This window comes from Chelonus insularis, unplaced genomic scaffold (assembly GCF_013357705.1).
Source record: "Chelonus insularis isolate UGA/USDA-ARS -01 unplaced genomic scaffold, ASM1335770v1 contig_93_pilon, whole genome shotgun sequence".
NCBI classification, from domain to species: domain Eukaryota; kingdom Metazoa; phylum Arthropoda; class Insecta; order Hymenoptera; family Braconidae; genus Chelonus; species Chelonus insularis.
In genome coordinates, this window is record NW_023276782.1 from 871,765 (window position 1) to 894,146 (window position 22,382).

General features: G+C 29.7%; 4 protein-coding genes across 5 annotated transcripts; 2 read left to right on the plus strand and 2 right to left on the minus strand.

Moving 5' to 3' along the window:
- Positions 1–124: 124 nt before the first annotated feature.
- On the minus strand, positions 125–4,610 carry Ide (Insulin degrading metalloproteinase). Of its 2 annotated transcripts, none has more exons than XM_035092288.1 (6): positions 4,399–4,610; positions 3,320–3,516; positions 1,145–3,208; positions 791–1,083; positions 514–723; positions 125–434 (listed from the first exon to the last, which is right to left on the minus strand). In XM_035092288.1, the coding sequence occupies exons 1-6, from the start codon at positions 4,470–4,472 to the stop codon at positions 189–191; spliced, it is 3,084 nt and encodes a 1,027-aa protein (XP_034948179.1). In that variant the 5' UTR covers positions 4,473–4,610; the 3' UTR covers positions 125–188. The 2 variants fall into 2 exon arrangements, with proteins under 2 accessions (XP_034948179.1, XP_034948180.1); XM_035092289.1 differs by lacking the exon at positions 4,399–4,610 and adding an exon at positions 3,618–4,333.
- A 389-nt stretch (positions 4,611–4,999) lies between these two features.
- CCT7 (chaperonin containing TCP1 subunit 7) lies at positions 5,000–7,830 on the minus strand. Its single transcript, XM_035092275.1, has 5 exons — positions 7,677–7,830; positions 6,972–7,232; positions 5,928–6,730; positions 5,583–5,852; positions 5,000–5,508 (listed from the first exon to the last, which is right to left on the minus strand). Exons 1-5 carry the CDS (start codon positions 7,677–7,679, stop codon positions 5,220–5,222), a joined length of 1,626 nt encoding a protein of 541 aa, XP_034948166.1. The 5' UTR covers positions 7,680–7,830; the 3' UTR covers positions 5,000–5,219.
- A 55-nt stretch (positions 7,831–7,885) lies between these two features.
- On the plus strand, positions 7,886–9,771 carry prel (preli-like). Its single transcript, XM_035092276.1, has 4 exons — positions 7,886–8,109; positions 8,403–8,557; positions 8,657–8,870; positions 8,955–9,771. Exons 2-4 carry the CDS (start codon positions 8,466–8,468, stop codon positions 9,375–9,377), a joined length of 729 nt encoding a protein of 242 aa, XP_034948167.1. The 5' UTR covers positions 7,886–8,109; positions 8,403–8,465; the 3' UTR covers positions 9,378–9,771.
- A 313-nt stretch (positions 9,772–10,084) lies between these two features.
- Abi (tyrosine kinase Abl) lies at positions 10,085–12,167 on the plus strand. The gene is made up of 4 exons (XM_035092359.1): positions 10,085–10,188; positions 10,505–11,508; positions 11,593–11,847; positions 11,909–12,167. The coding sequence occupies exons 2-4, from the start codon at positions 10,551–10,553 to the stop codon at positions 12,070–12,072; spliced, it is 1,377 nt and encodes a 458-aa protein (XP_034948250.1). The 5' UTR covers positions 10,085–10,188; positions 10,505–10,550; the 3' UTR covers positions 12,073–12,167.
- The last annotated feature ends 10,215 nt before the right edge of the window (positions 12,168–22,382 follow it).

Genomic DNA, 22,382 nt, shown 5'->3' on the forward strand with positions numbered 1-22,382 from the left:
AAATAATAGAAAGACAGGATTTTATACAAACAATAATCTACATACTAGTTGATTTACAAGAATACAATTATCTAGCAACTAATTAGTATTTTTTACTCAAAATTGAGTTTTAAGTATCATGAGATTTGGATATAAAATATACTCCATTTTTTTTTAATTGTATATGATCTAAAAACTAATTGATTTATTTAAAGTTTCGATTGTTGATCTTTGCGTGGTATATTGTTAAACGGCTTTAGCAAAGGGAACAAAGATTGGCTGGATTTGAATTCAATAATATCAGTAATTAATTTTGCACCATTTGCAATATTACTTTCAACCGATTCTTCAATTTCATTTGCCATACTGTCACTCAATCCTGCACCACCTTCTGCTGTAGAAACTACATGAATTGTTAATTTACGTCTCATCGGAGATTTTTGATAAATTAATTCCTAAAATGAATCATTTTCATTATTCTTAAATCATGAAAAATCAAATTTTATATCCAATAATAATCATTAAATAACAAACCTTGAAAAATTGGATGATTTGATTTTTATTGATTGTCATAAGATATGCAACTTCAATATTATCACGATCGAAATTATATTGCCTACTTATAATTTCACTCCAAAACATACCAGACAGTATACTCATCATTTTTGGTTTTTCCAAACGTCGAGTTGCTAAGGATGTTTTATGTCGATTGAATTCCTCATCTGACATGTTTACTAGACGATCCTTAAATGAAATAATTTTTATTAGAGATAATAGACAATAAAAAACAATTAGTCTCTAAAAAACTTACCAGCATTGACTCAATAAAAGTCTCAATTCTATGTTCAACGTATGAAGGATGTCTATCACTTTGTACTATGATTCTCAAGCCTTGTGCACCATTACTCTTCCTAATACCACTATATACAATATAACCCAATTGTTCTTTAGTTCTTAAAATGTTGAAACATGGTTCTGACATTATTTGTGCTAGTAATTCTAAATGCATATTTGATTCAGTTGACTGCAATCCACTCTGATAGTATACTTCTGTACATGATGACTTATGCAATTTATTTTCAATTTTATACAAAAAGTTGGCTCCTATAAGTGAACAATTAATATTTTATTAAGTGTTAAATTAAATATTTAAAAAAGATCTTACCATTTTCTAAACTTATTTCACGTCGTAATAAGAGTTGTTGGGGTAATAGTGGAACCATAATCCTGCTTTTTTTGTCATTCTGCGAATCTCCAGTGAGTTCAGACTCAACTAACTTGACAGTTTCCAAAGCTTCAGCTTCAGTAATATTACCATGAACCAAGCATTCAATATGAAGCTTAGACAGCAGTTGAGGAACGAATTCTTCAAGTCGTTCAACAGTTAAATAAGTTGTAGCTTCTAGTAATTCTTCTTTTGTCCAAACTTGATCAGCTAGTAGAACTGCAAGGTAATAAACAGCATGTTGGTATGGCTGTTCTGTTTCAAAATTTTTTAAACTTCTGATATAGTGTTCTTTTAAAATATCAAATCGTTTTTTATCAAAAGTGAAGTTGATCATCTTGTCCATAATTTTTGTAAGGAGAATACGATGTTTATCGTGATATCCACCAATAGATAAAGTAATACCATATTTATTAGGAATTAATTCCCAACTAAGACCTGCAAGACCTGCATTGTAAGCATATTCATTCATAGAGTCTTTGAATAATTGCGTATACATGTATGTTAAATTGCAGTTGATAGGATCAAGAGCACTTAGTGGGCTTATGAAATAGAATGTTGAATTAAGTTTTGGAAGAAGAAATTCATCGTCTTGTTTGAACCACACCCGCATTAGTGGAGTATCTTCAATGATGACTGGGAATTTCTCAACCTTAATACTTTCATTGTATTTAATATCAAAACATGTGGGAATAAATTCATTTTTAGCTGGAAGTTTAAGTTCATCACACAAACCAGGATTACTCCATCTTTCAATAACATCATCAGGGATTTTTTCTCGACAGAATGACGTCCCATACCAAAACTCTTTTTCATTTTCTTTCTCCTCGAAAGCTTTTCCCACAATGTGAACTCGAATATTCTGAGGTTTCAAGTAGTCCATAACTAAATTAATAAGATCCGGACGCCATTCAGTGGGAAGACATGATCCACTGAGTATTTCTTCCATAGGGTAATGTTGTAAAGCACGAACTGTTTTATTGACATATGCCTGTGGTGATGATTTTTCTCTAAAATTGAACTCCATTTGAGCAATTTGTTTATATTCTTCGAAAATCCACTCTATAGGCCCTGCCTGACGCAGCATATTTATATACTGAAATGTCAGAGTTATTATATCATCAACATGCTGAATACCTTCTTCTGTTAAATCAACAGCAATGTTGAAAAAATTACATCCCCCTCGAGCAAGTGTATACATCCCTGCAACAAGAGAATTACTCCAGCCAGCTCGTTTTAGAGCTGACAGTAAAGATCCATCACCTTCATGACCAATAAGATGAGATATATAATTCGCTGGACTTGAACGGAAATTTTCACGTAAATCCGGCAATGGAAACATCATTTTCAATTTTCTTACATCTTTTATTGGTACTATAAACCATTTATGTTGAAACTGATCTTCATTAAAAGGATGTTCAGGCCATTCTGGTGCTTCAATTTCTTTATTTTTTACTTCTGAAAACATTTTTACTACTAATTTCTCTAGATCATCTAAATTTTCTTTTCCAAGAACACTCAAAGCCATAATATTTGCTGAATACCAATCTTCATGAAATTTCAACAATGCATCACGTACATTTGTCCCTTTTTCTTTAGGAATGGTATCCAAAGTTTCCTTATTACCAGTTCCAAACTTAGCGTAGGGATGATTTGGGTTTGCTGATGATCTATCTATCTGTTCTATTCGCCAAGTATCATTAGCTAAATTTTTCTCATGTTCTGAATCTACAGCATTCACTTCTAACTCTGTTGAAGATTCAGTAAACAAAGGTTTCAAAAAAAATTGAGAAAATCTGTCCAAAGCTCCTTCTAAGCTCTCTGGTGTAACATCAAAATAGTAATTTGTGTAATCTAATAGAGTTGAAGCATTACATCCACCTCCATGTTGGGATAAGAAAGAGGTGTATTCACTAGTACTTGGATACTTTTCAGTTCCAAGAAATAGCATATGCTCACAAAAGTGAGCTAGTCCAGGAAGATCCTCAGGATCACAGAAATAACCTATTTAAATGAAATAAAATATTAATAGGAATAATAAAATTTGCTGCGTTATAGCCATTAATTGGCTTATTCTCATTCTAACCACTGAAACATCCATCTTTGATAACTCACCAACATTGACATTTAATGCAGCAGCACTTTTATCTGTCGTCGAATCACTTATTAACAATACTTTCATGTCATTTTTAAGGATCAATCCTCGATATAATCTATTATCATTCGGCGATTTTTTTATGTCTTCATATCGCTTTTTAATCAAACCTTCATTGTCCATGACTTTAGGTACTCCACATTCCATTGAAGAATATCTGCAAAAATTACAGTTTAATATATTATTTTTTTATCCACTGCACATAAAATTAAGTTATTTAAACTACTCAAACCTTCTGGAAAATATAATAAAACTTACAATGTAGGAGATGTTGAATTTGATGAAATTTCGAGATTTTCACCTAATGAAGTCATTTTGTAAAATAATTTTTAAACTATTTATTTATTTATTTATTCAGAACAATTTTTCATTCTTTTTAAAAGCAATCGAAAAAGGATAATACTCGAGTGAATTATTGTTATAATATGACACTATTATGTTGATTGAATAAATAAGGATAACGTGACGTTGCTGTTAAAATGTATCACCTTGACATTTTATAATTCAAACCACAAAGCTAAAATAATGTTATATGATAATTCTGATATTTTTCAACGTCTTTACACTCAAATGACTTTTTTTTTGTTTTTTAATTCACATAAAATATTACAAATAATTTTTCTAAAAACTTTCTAGTAATTTTACTTCATTAGAACTCAAGAATTGACTAATCGAATAGTATCAATGAGTCGTTTGAATCAAATAACTATGTTACCCACAATAATATGTTACTATTCACACGAATGATCTCATAAACTTTTACAGCACAATAATCTAGTAAAGTATGAGTATAATGTAATAATAAATGTATAGAATATTAGTCATAGTCAGCTGATTCAGTTTTTTTAACACTATTCCCTCTTTTTTTATTCGTGACCTCAGTTTCATGAGTATATGCATAATATGGATTATAATTTTTACATGCTCCTCGTGGTATTATGGTAAAAAAGTTTTAATCAATGAACATTTTTTTTCTAATGTTTGAAACTATTGGAAACGTATGTTTATGTTATACATTATACAAAAATATAATTTTTACCTTATTAAAATTGATGATTCACGAGATTTGATGATTAATTTTGAGCTGAATGATAAAACACGACCAAAAAACATTTGACGATGATTATGACATAAATTTTATTTACCAAAATGAAGAAATTGGTTTTTTCAAAAGGTTTCGTAAAATGATACTGATTCACTCAATTTTAAGTATGATATTTAATTACACGTGTTTAAAAAAAATAAATTCAGGTTATTTATTTTAATTGGAAACTCAATCATGAAGTTAGCTACACAACTCTTTCAAGAAATATTTTTAACAATTTTACATAATATATAATTATATGAATAATTTTATTTATTTTCTACATCATTGGATTGATAAAAAATTATTATTTCACATAACTGTAACTATAAATAAAATATAAAACTGGATTGCAATGAGCATTAAAACCTTGAGGAATTGAATAATTTGATCCTTATATAAAGCAGCGATTGTCTTAAGGTATTAATTTTCTGTATTGTTGTCTGTTTTTTCGATCAAACTTACTTTATCGATTACCTAATTTTTATTTTATTATAAATAAAAGCCACCAGAAGACCTTGAACTTCAATGTAATAAGATATTTTTTATAATAAATAGACAACTTTTAGTGGTATATTTAAAAATGATCTTTATTGTTGTATCAAACGGCAAAATTGTTTAACATAAATTTTATAAACCTTTAGCATTGATTTTATAGAGAAAAATAGTGAAAAAAATGAAGCTTAACGATTGTAAGTAGCAGATGAAAGTATCATTGAGTGAGTCAATAATAATGTTTTAAAATATATAATCGAATTGATCGAAATGCAAAAGAATTACATGGGTCTACCCATTCCACGACCTCTAGGCATTTGTGGTGCGCCATCACCGCTTTTAGGATTCTTAATTGTCTCATCAACAGACAAAATAAGACAAGCTGCTTCGCTGGCTGCAGTTAAGGCGTTTATCTTAACAATAGCAGGTTCCCAAACACAAGCCTCCATGTTATCAGCAACATCTTCAGCCATTATGTCAACTCCATACCAACATTTTCCTTGGTGATGTTTTTGTCGTAATTTATTTAGAATAGTTGTTGCATCAAAACCAGCATTGTCACAAAGTTGTCTATCAGAATAGAAAAAATATCAGTAAATAATGTATAAAATTTATTGACTGATTAAAAATATAATTGAATATACCTTGGAATGATTTCGAGAGCACGCGCTATTGCTCCAATCAACAATTGTTCTTTACCAGCAATTGTTCGTGAATAATCACGAAGAGTACGGGAAAGCTCAATCTCAATTGCTCCTCCACCAGCAACAACAGCATCATTCTTAATCATACGTCTGACAATCATGATAGCATCATGTAAAGATCTTTCTGTCTCTTCAAGGAACTGTTCAGCACCTCCGCGTAGAATTAACGTACAGGTTTTAGCATTGGGACAGCCAGTGAAGATGTTGAACCTTAGAACATATTAGAAATTATTTTTTTGCTTTATAAACACATTGATAAATCTTGGCTAAAATTTTTTAATATACCTTTCTCCACCAATTTGTCGTTCTTCGAATTCCTCGCATTTTCCCAATACAGAATCGTTAATGTCATTCACGGTAGTGACAATAGCTCCTCCACAGGCTTTCATGGTTCTTTTTAAATCTTCGTCTACTACTCGACCAGCACAAAACATATCTCTATCAGCGAAATATTGAGTTGCAACATCTCCAATAGGTAACTTGGAAAGAACAACATTAGCTCCACTTTTCCAAATTTTTTCAAGCTTTTGGTATAATATTTGCCATTCGGCATCAACAATTTTTTGATATTCTACAACACTGTCAACACGAATTTCTGCATTGTCGCGTTCTGCTTTGAGCTCCAGCTCGATGTTTAGCATTGCAATTTTACAAGGAGAGTATTTTTTCGGCTGCATTTCAAATCCAGCATAAGAAAAGGTTTTTTTGAAAGCAACACCAGCGACTAGAATTGAATCTTCTAAAGCTCCGCCAGATACTTTTTTAATACCAATCATATTGAGTGGTAATAAATCATCAAGTAATGATACTGCATTTACAACCATATTACTGAAATGTTCTTGTTGTTGATGAATCAATTTTGAACTCAATGCAGTTGCTGCACATTTCTGCAAAAGGCTGCGTTTTTCTTCAATCGAAGACTTATCAATTTTGATACTTAGTTCTTGAATTTTATCAATAGCTATTTGTGTAGCACGTCTGAATGCTTTGATAATGATGCGCGGATGTACACCTTCTTCAACGAATGGTTTAATTTGTCTCAAAAATTCACCAGCTAATAAAACAACACTAGTTGTACCATCACCAATCTAAAAAAACAAATCTTTCATTAATATTATCAATAATTTTTAATTCATAATTTTCGTAAGCAACTATAGACTTGTTTAAACTAAATTGAAGCAATTTTTAATAGACTTATTACAATTGCTAGTCTTTTATGTTTATATTTTCTCTACTCCTCATTTATTTATTAATGATAGAATAATTTCTTCGTTATTACTACCATTAAAAAATGGAGATCACTTTATTTTACTTGACTTATAGTTTTACCTCAGAATCTTGAGATTTAGCAATGTCCACTAGAGTTTTAGCAGCAGGATGAATAATATCAAGCATCTTTAAAATCGTTGCTCCGTCATTAGAAATAGTGCTCTTGCCATTTGCATCAACAATCAGTTTATCCATCCCTCGTGGACCAAGAGTTGTTCGTACTGCATCAACGACATTTTGACAGGCATTGATGTTGGATATTAATTGAGGTTTTCCTTGACTTGAGTCAGTCCCTTCTTTCAACAAAATTATTTGTGGTTGCTGTAAAGAAATAAATTTAAATCAATAGTATGATTAATCTAATCATTATTTCGAATTATTAAAAAATACGAAAATTTATTAAAAACCCATTTGCTATAGTTATAGTGATCTATAGATATTTCCTTATAAGGTTATAAGCTCACTCCCATGAGAATTTCTTTCATATTCATAGAATAATCTATATGGATGAATTGTTCGGTTTTTTGATATTTTAATTCAATTTTGAAATATTGGATAAGCATACTAACACATTTTTTACGTTAAATAATAAAAAAAAATAAAATAAACCACGCCGGTTTGTCATCACGCGTTGACAATTCGTTATAGAAATCTATTTTAGTCAAGTTAAAAATAATTAATTAAACACTGTCACTGACTTTGTAATAAACATAACGATAATATTTTTAAGAAAATGATTATTGAAGTAAATCCAAAATTGCTTACCATTTTTAATATGAAATGTGAGTCGACCTAATGAAAAACTTCCAATGGATGCTCCAATTCTCTTCTAAACAGAAAGGTTAGAATACTCTCTGCAAGTCGTATTCCTAGCAACGCCGTCTTTTCAATTCATTTGTTTCGAAACTATCGATTGGTTTCTTCTACGCATCGGTATTGTAGAGCCGCGAAAAACCATGTGGTGAACCGTGCATTATTGTGCAGAAAAGAATTGAACATGGCGCTACAATCAATGGTACCGATTACCTAAATGGTTGCATATATAGTTTTCGCGTAGTTTCGCTCTGATAAAGATTTGCCATTACCTGGTGCATGCTTTGAAAGCTCGAGAAAAATCAAAATTTTATGAAATAACAACAGTATCTTCTAAGTGTTGGAAGTGAGTGAAAATCTCGTCTGTAAGTGTTCAGCAATTCCGGTAAGTACTCCATTTAATCTGCAGTTTTTTAATTATTATCAGATTTTGCAGAGGTTATTCTGTAAGTCGGTCAATTCTTGTATTGATTTTACTACTACACATTAACAATTTATAAAGTTACATAATTTTAATTTATAATACTAAGAACAAGTCTTGACTGAAAATAATTATTAATCAAATAGTGAAAGTATTCATTCGTTTATTTACATTTTTTTTTCAAGTTAAAGTTCACTTTTGTGATTATTTATGTTTTGATGTCAATAAACTTTCTAATCAGATTTCTTTGTTTACAGTCAAAAAAGTGAATGGATTATTGTCGAGATATTCAATGAAAAAAACATCATTGAACTTTAAAAATGGTCAAGTATTTCGAATCATCTACTATTTTTCAATTTAATTGGAATCAAGTAGCTCAAGGTTTTTGGAAGAGATATCCTAATCCTCATAGGTAAATATAAAATAAATTAAATAAAAGATGATTAAGTAATCGAGTCATTGAAGACTTATGTTTGAGGTCTTATGTTATAATTTAAAAATTATCCTTCAGCACACACGTACTCACTGAAGATACAATATCTAGAGAAGTTAAAGATGGAAAATTATACTCTAAAAGATTATTAACCAAAACAAATAGGCTTCCTAAATGGGGCGAAAGATTTGTGAGCAAAAATGTTGTCAAAATTATTGAAGAAACGATTGTTGATCCAAAAGGGAAAACTTTTGTTACGTATACTCAAAATCTTGGATATACGAAAGTGATGGTAAGTGCAAAATATTTATTACATCAATTTAATTTTGGTAAAAAAATTTATTCAGTAGATAAAATAATTTTCTTGTCTTTCTAGAGTGTTGTCGAAAAAGTTGTTTACACAGTATCTGATGAGAATCCTGAATGGACAGTAGCTAAAAGGTCAGCATGGATTGATAGCTCAGTGTTTGGTTTCAGTCGAGCAATACAAGCATTTGGCTTGGAAAGATTTAAGAAAAACTGCTCGAAAATGACTGGAGGATTTAATTATGTCTTGGCTCATATGTTTCCTGAAACAGCTTTACACATGAGCCCTACTTTAGCACAAATGGGATTTGATATTAATGCCATTTCGTCAGAACCTGAACCATCAATGATTAAATTATCTCATGCAGCTGAAGACTTACAACATTCATTGCACGACAAAGCTGAAAAGATGAAAGATGCTGCAAAGAAAGCTACCGATATGGCGAAAAAGAAAGCCAGTCCTATGTATGCAGCATATCAATCGAATCAGTGATCACTTTAAATTATAAATATCAGCTTACATAGATGTTTTTTTTTTAAAAACGAAAATTTATCTCAAGACCTTATTTTCTCTTTTATTAAAAATTGTAAATCGTACTAAATAGCTGCATGTATCAAGCATTCCTCAGCTGAAATTAAGAGATTGTAAGAAACATTTTTTTTTGAGAGAAAAACTTATCATGGACGCGCAAATATGCATTTGTAAATGTTACCACCTAAATGTTCAGATGTCATCAAATTATAAATGAATTATCATCGGTAGTCATTTATTTGTCATACGTAAATCACAAAGTATATTCAAAAATGTATTTAGATTATCGTACTTATAAAGTAAAAAATAATTATATTCTGTATATAGTAAATACTTTTATGTAAAAAAACTAGCTTTCTTTTTAATAACCATTTGCAATTACAATGATTGTAAAAATAATAGTAATAAACTATCATTGTTGTTATTTTTAAAGTTATTCAGTTATTTAAGTTTTTAATTTTTTTTAGTAGAACTTAAAATCTATTACTACTGTATATAATGGAATTGATAATTGTTAAACATATTGAAAAAAAAATTTAGAAATGTTTTGATAAAATCGCGACATGATTTAAAAAAGATTGTAGATGTCGCTGATGGTAAAATTAAAAATTCAACTACAACGCCCTCAACGGTGGGAAAGTTAACTTTTTATAAATGTGCTATAGTTCGCCAGATATTTGTGTAATAGTAGTCGTAATTTGTCGAATAGGCGTGGAATAGTAAAGTTTAGAGAATAATTTAATCGTTTTTATTAAAAATTTTGTTAAATCAGGTAAGTGAAGTATTGCTAAAAGTTTAAAGATGTAAAGCTTCTTTTTGCAATAATATACAATTAAGAAACAGGACCATTAGTTTTTTATTTTTACAAATACTCTTTTTTTATCTGCGACTCCATCTTGTGTCAATACAAGGTTTGACGCCTCCCTATTTACGGTACTTTTTTATGTTATTAAATCGCTCTAATTAAATCAATGTTATGTTTTATTGAAGCTTTACAACTGACAACTAATATTGTTAATTCGTTTGATAGATTGCTAAGTAAGTGAGTAAGAAAGATGATGGCTAACATTATTCTTGAACGATTTCAGGAAAAACAGTCGGATTTTTTAACAGAGGAAATTTTATAAAAAAATAATGGCTGAACTTGCGGCACTTCTACGGCAGGATATTCCCGAGGGAAGGAGTAATTTAGCCGATAGTCATACGAATCTCGAAAGAGTAGCAGAATACTGTGAGGCAAATTATTTCCAAGCAGAAAATAAAAGAATAGCATTAGAAGAAACAAAAAATTTTACAACGCAGTCTCTTGCTAGTGTGGCATATCAAATAAATACTTTAGCTTATAATTTTCTACAATTACTCGATCTTCAAAGTTCGCAATTAGCTGAGATGGAGAGTCAAATGAATCACATTGCACAAACAGTTATGATTCACAAGGAGAAAGTAGCAAGACGTGAAATAGGAGTCTTAACCGCTAATAAAATGACCACAAGACAGTACAAAATAATTGCACCAGCAAACCCAGAGAAACCTATCAAATACGTAAGGAAGAGTATTGATTACACTATTCTTGATGATATTGGTCATGGTGTTCGAGGTAGTGGAACTCCCCGGAGTAAACAACGTGGTGGCAGTCAAGGTAGTGTTCAAAGTTTAGGAGGAGCCTCGTCAAGTTCTGGACTTGCGGGAGCAATGGTTGGCCCTGCACCGACAACAAAACCACCAACTCCACCACAAGCCGCAAGAACTGGAACACTCAGCAAAGGTTCTAGAGAATATCGAACACCGCCTGCCGTAGCACCGCCCCAAGTTCCGAGCCATTATGCACCTAATTATCCTCTTGGTCATCCTCGCCGTGAAAGAGGCCCAGGATATAGCACACTACCTCTCCATGCCCACACAACTCAACATTCTAATCACACACTCAATCACAATTCACACAATAACTCTCACAATAATTCTAACACTCAACATACGCCAACGCCACAAATTGGTACAGTTCATCCACTTCAAAGCCATCCGCAGCTGCCTCCTCCAGCACCACCTAGTGTGACTGGAACCTCTGCATATATTCAAGAAGTGCATATGCCTCGTAAGTATCAAGCAGTAAAATAAAAATTTATGGCTTTTTGTGTTTGAAAAATAATTTTGTTATTATTGTTTTTTTTTATTACAGCACCACCATCTCCATTAGTTGGAATTGGAGAAATGGGTGAGTATACAGGACATCATACACTTCCTCATAGATTGTCCCATCAGTTGAGTCGCAGTAGTGGTGCAAGTAGTCCTCCATTACCGCCTCCACCACCTCCTGAACATGAAGAGCATCCTCAGTTTGGTAGACCACCTCAATCGAGCAGTGCCATCATGCCCATTGTTCCCGATGAAGAAGATCTTCCTGGATGGGTGCCTAAAAATTACATTGAAAAAGGTAAAAACATATATCTTAAATCTGAAAAAGTGCTGATGATTGATAAATCCATTTTTTGCAGTTGTTGCAATATACGACTATTATGCTGACAAAGAGGATGAACTGAGTTTTCAGGAGAGTTGTGTGATTTACGTATTGAAAAAAAATGACGATGGCTGGTGGGAAGGAGTAATGGATGGCATAACTGGACTATTTCCAGGGAACTATGTTGAGCCATGTGTTTGAAAAGAATATTGAAATGATTTTTAAAATTTAAAAAACATTTGCTAAACATTTGAAGAATGCTGATAGAGGTAATAGAGCTACAGTTGCCAGGCAAATTTTTTATTAATTTCTTTACTTGCAAATCGACTGAATCTAGATATATACATATATATATATATATATATATATATATCAAAGATGCTGATGCTGCAAATAATGCAGCCAGCAAAGTGAATGTTTGGAAAAGTGCTAAGTATGCAATTTACGCAAGACAAATGGTATTTCATGATAGAATAAATTTATCATCTTTAGCATTCATATTAAATCAAACTAATAACAGCCAAATTATTCTTATGCAGGTAAGAAAATTAACAAAATTATTTTTCAAAAAATTCCGCATTTATACTTTGTAGTGAATATATTAAGGAATATCACGAAAAAAAATCGAAAACAATCATTGAATAATTATTTAATCGAATCTTGTATAGTCAATAATGCCGTAACTAAAAAAATTATTTATATATTTTGGATTGTGTTTATATTCTTATTGAGTAATTAATCAAAAGTATTAACAATTTTTAAATCATTCGCTAATAACATGATGTAGTAACAAATTTACCCGTATTTAAATTTCTATCAAACAAATTGATAATTTTAAAATAAATACTAACGTCCTCAGATACATACTTTTATTTTCTAACAAATTATTCCAACATTTCCTATTAAGGACTACATCTTCCTTGATTTTAATGAATTTTATATTTATATAATTAATGCACGATATTTGTAACTTTTTAATAAACTATGTTTTATTTATTTTTTTATTGTTATTGAATAAAGTAATTATCGAAGAGCTTAAAATCTAGAAATTAAAAATAAGTGGTAGTGGTTAGAAAGTTAAATGATCTTTTATATTTTTACATTGTGAAATTAATATTTATTTTATACAAACGAAAAGTCTCGGATTTTCAATATAATTTAAAATAAATATTTGAGGATGAAAAATGAATTGAGGTTTGAAGACTCGACAGTTCTTTTTTTATCAACCATAAAATTACAATTTTTTTCAAGACCTAAAAGTTCTTGAGCAATCAAATTTTTTAATGGCGAATATTCAAGTCAATCATTGGCTATCGTAAAAAAAATTTATCATCTGTACAAGAAGTCTTATTTTATCGTTCAATTTTTCGAATATAAAATTCGGTATGTAATAAATTTAGAACATTATATCTTTTCCATTAAAGTACTTAAATTATTACAATTTGCTTTCGTCTAGAATAAACATTTTCGATAAATAAAATATTCTTTTTTTATCGCACTAAAAAGATGATTGTAACATTAACTCTGCATCGACAATCTACTTCTCCATCGAATCTGGAAATGTCTATATACACTATTTCCTGTGTACGAACAGAGTATATAGAACTATTTCTTCTGGAAGCTTTTTATTTAACGTTAGAAGGGTGAGAAGTGGCTTGAATCCTAAATGACTTATACTGTCAAGTGCACTAGTAAAAAAAAGATTGTCGGTGAAGGATTTTAGAAAATAAATTATATACATTCATTTTGAAACTTAAATTTCAATGAGGCATGTATGTACCGTAATTACATAGAGATATCCATATCGACAAGATTATAATTCATAACATGTATGTATGGGGACGGTGTTGCTTTAATGTAAAGCCTTATCCTAATTTGACAGGATACCCGACGACATGAATTTATGTTACGCTAGTCATGTACTGTGCTATAAGGGATGATCTTACGCGGTAATGTGGGTATATAAACCATGGAAATTGATGAGCAGATCCTCATTTAAATATAAATAATATTTTTGTTTCATGTTCATAAAAACATCTCTGGTTATTAGTAATCTCTAAAAGAAATTTTCATCAACAATACGCTCTCTAGAGTATAGATAGATTATTACTTATCCTCTTTAATATGATTTTAATTTAGAGGATAAAAAAGTTTTCTTTTTTTTTAATTTTGAAAAAACAAGCTATTATATGCTACTTGGATCTTCCAAGGGAAATTGTGAAATCATCATAGACATATTGAATGCATATTTTTTGAAAAATATTTTAAATAGTGGTTCTTTGTTGTATTATGAATTTATAATAATTATTATCAACAACAAAGTAGCAAAAAAAAAAAAATAGAACCAATAAGAGTTAATCAAAAGGCTCTTCATTGTTATCAGATCTGTTTTTGAATAAAACTCTTTGACATAAACTTTTCACACTAATTGCTTCGCAATTTTTAGACGATTTCAATAATATTATTATAATTACTTATTAAAAATAACTTTATCATTTTAACAATCGTTTTTATAATAGAAATTTCATTTTAAATTGATTTTAATATTCATTCTGCTACATGTAAATGAGCTTTTAAGCTTACTCTAAGACTCTGTGTTCTATTAATTCTAATTTTTAAATAAATGAGATTTGTTTCAATAATTCTACGATTTAAACAATTTTTATAATTTGTTAAACAATTTTTGAAGTTACTCAAAAATGTTTTTATCTCTTAGTTTGAAATAATCGTCCATCAATTGGCCTATTTACTCTAAATCAGGTTTACGTGTCCTACTAAGCTTTAAAATACACGTTCCTATGTTAATTACATTTTCTTACGTTAATTATATGTTATTATACTAATTACATTCGGTTTTAGCTAATAGCTAAAGTGAGTGTGGTACTTAAATAAAAAAGTAATTCTATTTCATTACAATTGTCTTATCCAATGAATTGTGAATACATTCTCTGGTATTTAACACAATTGATCTAATCTAGGATATTCAATCAATTAATTTTCTCCAATCAATCGACCTTTTATTTGATTTAAATGTAGTTAAAATTCCGTGATTTATTCTTGTGTTAAAAGTACGTAATGAATTTAGCGAGATATCATTCCACTTGGTAGAATATTTTAAGATGATATATTTTTCAAAGATTTCCGTAATTTCAAGGATTGACAATTCAAAGACTTACTCTCTTATAATAAATTAAATTAAAGCGAGTTCATAGTAGTAGAGGTTTTCCGGAGAGAAAATGGACTTTTTGTAGTCTTTTAAATTATCGGAAATTAGTAGCTTGATAGAATAAATTGAAAGATTAAAAGCTGTATATGGCATAGTATTCATCAGGAATTGCACAGGACATAAAGTCGATGAATTTTTTTGTTTAGTGAGTTATAGAGAGACGAGTAATCAAAAAGCGTTGCGAATTGTCCAATGGATTTTCTCCAACTGCTATTGAAGTGGAAAAATTGGCAGGAACGATTGAAGGTTCAAGTCGCGCGGCTTTACTTCGATTGAGCTCTTTCCTCCTTTTTTATTTTTCCCTCTACCCTCTTTCATCCTTTCTTCTCTCTAGATTCCTGTGTACGTGACGCTAGGATTCCTCTCTATAACCTCGACTACTACCTGTCTACGTGGTTGCTTTTGTTTTCCTCAACCACTACATACACACAGTGTGGTACAGGAAAAGCTTCTTGAAAGCCAACTGAGGAAATTCAATATTGTTCAGTGAGTTCAAAACTGAAGAAGTGTATGAAAATTGAAATACCCATGGAATGTCATCGGGGTATATAAAGACATTGAAAAAGTGATGTTCAAATAACATCTAAAACAATTTTGTATTGTACTCAGGAGGATAGAATGTAGATAAATTTCCGGTTACTCTTCGAAATAGGATGAAGGATTCATGCCACTATTTTTAGAAAAATAAATCGTTCATTAAGACAATAAATACTTTATAGCTCACTGTGGTTTTTAACTATTGGAGAATCAGAGTTGTTAGTTTTTTTTAATCAACACTTTTTTTTATTCTCATTTATAATTTTTAGCTTTGGTAAAAGACAAAGGCCAATGTAAAATTTCGTGTGAATAGGTAATATTTATTGCAACTAATAAAATCAAAATTTTAAATAATTGTTTTGGAATTGACATGGTAATATTTTTATAGATTCAGTTATGATGGTCACTTGAAGTAATTTATTAAAAAAATACATATTTATTGTACTCGATTATTTTGAATAGAATAATTTGAGTATTGGTTTATTCAAATGTTTTATTTTTTTTTAAGATCCATGGTGTTTCAGGTAGTAGGAATTAATTAAATGCCACTTGTATTTAAACTTATTAAAATCTTTAACAAAGTATCGAAATACATTCCGTTAAATTGAATAAAATATTTTATTGCAAATGTTTTTATTGATTAAATAAACATTATAAATGTAAGAAAATGTAAACAAGCATGCATTTTGAGATCGACTATACAAACGTAAATTTTATTATGTCTAACAATAATGAACTAATTTTGATTTATTATGTATTATAAAAATAATTTACAATACTACTAAAAAACTTTTTGGTTGACTTGATGAAAGTATTTGAAGTAACTTTATTCATATATTTTTTATTATCCATAATTTTTCATTTTTTTCGCTCACGTCGATTTGCATAAATTAATTTTCAAAGCTGGGGTGGTTAAAGTAACTTGAGTTGACCGTAATTGAAATATAGATCGTTTAAAATAAATTATTGTTATTTTATAGCTCATTAAATTATGTTTTTTTTTAACAATTATTTATGTGAACTACGCTAGTTGACAATAAAAATACTCCTAAATAGAATCAGCTGAAATGTGAACCGCAATAAATAAATGCTTGTGAATATTCTGGTACGAATATTAGAATAACTAAAATTAGCTTTAACATTAAAAGCTTGTACGCATGAAATCATTTGTAATTAAAACAAACTAATATTACAGCCATTTTGATGTCAAAAAAAATCCAATTAACCATAATTATATTTCTTTTGTTAACCATTGACTTCCTGGATCAACGCTTTTTTTTTTAATGTTATTTTTTATTTTTTTAAAACATTAAAAAAAATTAATAATTTTAAAAAAACTCTAGTCAAAAAAGAATATTTCAAATACCGCATATTTTAAATTACAATTTTTTCTACTCTGTTATGAATATTTCAAAATTAGTTAATAAAAAAAAAAAAAAAAATTATTTTATTTTATATATATTTTTTTTTATTACATAATTTTAAAATATTCATAAAATAAAAGTTCAAGAGAGCCATTTTATTCAAGCAATTAATTAAGAAATTTTAATAATAAGCTTATAAATATCCAATGTAAATGTTTGTTAGTCTTTTTCAGTAATTAGTCATGTCAAACGAGTGTAGTAGCTTTCGGTGCAGACATAATTAATTGTCGAGAGATAGATCTTTCCGTGGTGCCCGCCTCTTTTCTAGTTCATATAGTCTCTATATCCCATGTTTATATGCCAAGAGTACTTCAATTAGAATCGCTTAGTTATTGAATAAAACAACTAAAGTATTATTTCAGACTTAAAAAAATAAATTATATCGTTTAATTTTTTTTTCTTCTTCTTACAATGGACTTTTTTTCATTGCCGGAGAAAAGAGAAGAGAAAGGTGAAAAAAAATCAATAGTCAATTTTCTAAAGGATTAATAGGAAGTTAGATCATGATAAATCAGTGTGCAGCCGAACGATTCCGACATGTTTCAATCAATCGTTCTAACAGCGTGCCCACCGGCCAAGATATCCATCTTCCGTTCCAGGATGGCGTCTTCTCTACGAGTTATCTGTAGCACACGTCGAAAGATGTAACACTTTCCCTTGAGTTAGTGCATTTGACCCGTTTACGAAGTAGAGATGAGACCGATCGATGCCCAACCAGCGGCTCTCAACGTATTTTACTCTAATCATCTCTATAATCTACCTATCACAATATCCGAAATCTCAACGACAATGCTCCCATCACCTCCCCATTATTCGACGGAATCCAGAAATCGTAAGCTTCATCTTTTGTATTGAATTTTTCCTTAACGGCATTTGTGAAAGAAATATTTCAGAATTTCAATCATTTTCGCAATATTGAGAATGTGATATTGGAAATCAACTTTACAAATCTCTAGTATATTGTCATAGGGGCGTTCTGAATCACGTAAATTGCAGTAGAAATATAAATGAAGTAAAGTATTCACCCGTAAGCCAACACGCCTTCTCTCATTCGTCGTGTGCAAAATAGAGCTCTTGACACAGCTATGTTGCAGGTTTAGATAAATAAAAAACAACCACTATTACTTTTTATGCTTTTCTCTAGATAAATGAACAAAGAAAGGCACGTGATTAATTATTTTTAATATCATATTATTCTAGAGTGTAAATTTTATCGTTAAATTTTAGCTTTGGAATTCATTGGAGAAAAATAAATCCTTCGAAAAACTTCAATAATCATTATTTTCATTTATTTTCGAGTGAATGGTTGAATATAAATTTTTAATTAAATTCAATGTTATGTAGCTTTGCTTTTTAAAGGTGTCAGTATGTGAATGATATGCTAAAAAAATAAAAATGTGTGATTTATATAAAGATAATAACAAAATCTGTTTAATAAAAATTATTGAAATAGTATAATAACAATTGAAACATTACTAGCAGATAATTTATTTGATTCAAGTTGAAATAAATGACAATTGATTGATCCTCAGTTGATGATCTAGTTCATTAGATTTTTTTGATACTTAAAATTCTCTCGAACTGAATCAGTAAAAACCAGTGACAATCGGTGAATATTGATTAAAAGTAATCACCAATCTCTTGAATTGTAATTGGAATGTGAAAAGATATTAAATGTCAACTGTTATTATTTTTTAATCAATTATTTAATTAACAATGCGTACAGTAAAAATAATTGTATATTGAGATTTATTATTGATTAATAGGATTTACAGGTTGGATAAATTTGAAATAGATGCCTGTGGAAATTTGTAAATATTTTTTTTTAATTAATTGATTTTTTTTACATGAAATTAATTGAATTTTGAAGTTGATTATTGAGTGACTCTTGATTATTGTTGGATAAATAATCATTTCAACATTCAAGTAGTATAAAATTGTTTTGATCAGGCAACCTGAAAGAATAATTTAATTAATAAAATTTTTCTATAGAATAAAAAATATTTTTTGTTACAAAAATTTTTGAATTTAAAAAATCTGAAGCTTGAAAGTGAATTACCTTAAACTGATTTATCATAAAACAAGATTTTTTTTCGGTCTTTTATTATTTTAGTCTTCACTGAACAATTCTTCATTTACAGTATATAGAGCTCTTGAAGTTAGTGCAGACTTGAATGCGAAAAAAAAATAAAAAAATAAAAAAATAAACAAAAAAGTAAAATTTAGGTTTTTCTCTTCGGGAAAGAGAAAAAGAGAATGATTCAACGTGCGAACGCGATAAAAGCCGTTGAATCGTCGGGGCGTACGCCAGCTGACGATAAATGGTTCTTGTTTATATGCGTAGGTGGAAAAATAAAATAAAAATGAAATAAAAAAAAAAAAAATTTCTGCAAACGCCAGTAACGGGATTTACGATTTTTTTGCGGACAAAAGAGAAACGATTAAGAACTCATGCGGGCCATTGACATGGATCTTCCATTAATCGTCACCGCACACCTCCGCAAGGAGAATGAGCTAAAGCAAAACTTTCGCAAGACATATAGAAAAAGTTTAATAAATGCTCTTTGATCTTTTTTTTTTTCTTTTACACCATTCTATTTTATTCTATTTTTTAAATTTTTATCACATTTTTGAGAAGAACAAAAAATTGACAAAATTCGTATATATTCAATTAAACAATTACACGGTCTGGTTGATGGGTTTCACACGTACGCGTTGATGCAGCATGTTGTTCCCAACGATATAAATTCATCGACTAGTCACGATCCTATACTGCATTTGATACATTTTTTCGCATCACTGGTGACCTCAATCGATTGGCTCAACATTGGATAAACATAGAAAATATATTTCTACGTACTTCTGTTTATATACATAGACATAAATAAATATATATATGACATAATACATTGGGTATATATACATTGAGTGGCCGTCACAGACGGATCGAGTAAAATCTGTCACAGTGAAAGTAATAAATCCCATGTCAGTGCCATACACTTGTGTGTCCATAACGAATAATAATTCCTCTACTCCATGTCCTCGTTACATATAAATCATATTTAATTGTTGTAATTAATTATCAATGAATGAATTCGGAATGGATTTGATTCCAAAACATACTCTCCAAGTTGCCTGATAGCTACTGCTATTGATGATATAACTATAGATAGGATTAAAGCTTGTAGTAAAGCATCTATTTCGTCGGTCGACAAATAAATTGAAATTTACGACTGTAGTTGGGCTTTTGTAAAGAGAAACGAGGACCATCGCGGTGGAGTACGACGAAAAACGCGATAAATTCATTGGCATACCTTGGTACTTTACGAGCAAACGCTTGAGTCTCTACATGGTCTCTCAACATTTTTCAGACTAAGTACCGGTAATGTTCAATACCAGCCAATGGACTTTGTATCGACAGAGCAATCTCCAACGAAAAGTTAAAAAAAGAAGGCTAAATGAAAAAAAGACAACAGTTATTAGGCTTTTAGTCTTTTTTCTTGAGCCTCTGCTGCAGCTTGGAGCTGGTTAAGAGGAAAGAAAATTGGTGGAAAAGTGAATAAAAAAAATCTCTACTCGCGGATAAGCTCTGGAGCTTTTCTAGAACGAAGATATAGTTGAAATGGTAGCAAAAAGGCTAATCTTTGGGATTTTAATCGACTTTAATTTTTTTTTTTTTCATCAATCCATCATGTTTTTTTCATGCTAAAAAATTACCTTTTCTTTCAGTTTTTTTTTTTTTTTGTTCAATGAAACAATGATGTATGGAGAATATTTTAATTTTGGAAAAGTTCAGCTCACCAAAGTATGTCTTGGCATCCAAAGCAGAATAAATATTTGTTTTCACTTAAGTAATATGTGATTTACGCATTTGGTATCGAAGCACTCTAGAGAGTATTTTCCTAGTGCAAAACTTGAATTTATGCATCCCAACATGGTCACCACATGACGCTTATGTTATAGACTGTAGCATCGGTTTCGAAAGCAGTCAGCTTGCTATTATATACCTAGATCCATTCACTGCTGCACGAGCTAAACTAGTAGCTGTAGTTACAACCACTATCATCACCCAGACAAATGGAAAAGCGTTTAAATACAACGAGGGATTGAAAGCTCTGAATAATTACCCTGTCATTTTCGGCATGACGCTCAAACTATCATCATTTTGTCTATATTGATGGAGTATATTCATAATTAGTACTATTAAAATGACGATTATGTAATGCGAACAATACATTTAATAAGCTTTATACTGTCACAATACAGATATCAAGAGGAATTAAATACTAGTACTAGTATGAGAAACTTACCATCCACATTTATACTCCAAGTAGACTATTCATTTAATCTCTTCGCTAAGTTCAATTATTTCATGAATGTTTGTGGTAGAAATTGTTTTCAAACATTTGGAATTATTTCTTTTTTCTTGTTAAGCTCTAGAATTCGTGATTGATTTGTGGCTTCTTGATAGCTTTTATTTTATTTCATCGTCAAATGTGAATTTCATTTAGCATTAATTTGATTTTTTTGAAAGATGAGGTTCAAATATAACTGGAGTTGAGTTTGGTGGCTTTAGACTGTTGAAATCATTGTCATTATTGTCATGATAATTTTCTGTTTATGTAATGTAATTTAATATGTAGGTCACTTTCAGCCCAACAGTGCCTAAGTTATTAGTGGATGCAGAATGTTTATAAGCACTTGACAGTAAACCATAAACATAATTTGCTGGCTCTAAAATTATTGATTATTCTCGAATTAACAACCAAGTGTAATTACTGTGACCTTTTATACCTTTAATTATTTGACTTGAATTAAATGATTTTAATGGACAGAGGAGAATTTGTTGTTGTTAATAACTGAGAAATTAATGGTTTTTGTTAAAAGAATTTCAGTATGATGTAATCACTGTTTTAAAGCTGCTTTGAGAGTTAAATAAATGTATTTGGTTTCCACAAAGTTTGTAATCCTCTACTGTATACAAAGGATGATTAATTAATTTTTAATTTATTATATAGCATAATGCTAAGTTTAATTTCATTATTTAAAAAATATTTTTTACTTAAAAATCTCAGTTGAATTGTTTACATTATTTTTGAAAATATTTTTTATCTCTATTACTCTACTCTATTTTAGTATTTTTAATATTGAATATTTTTTATACAAATATCATGATTTTTTATAAATACTTTCTCATGAGATTTTTGTTTCAAATTATTTTTAGCTATTTTCACAACAATTTTCGTTAAAGTAAATTTTTCTCTGGCTATTGTTTATTTATATTTTAATAGCACAAATTTATTTATTTAATAAAATACTTTCAT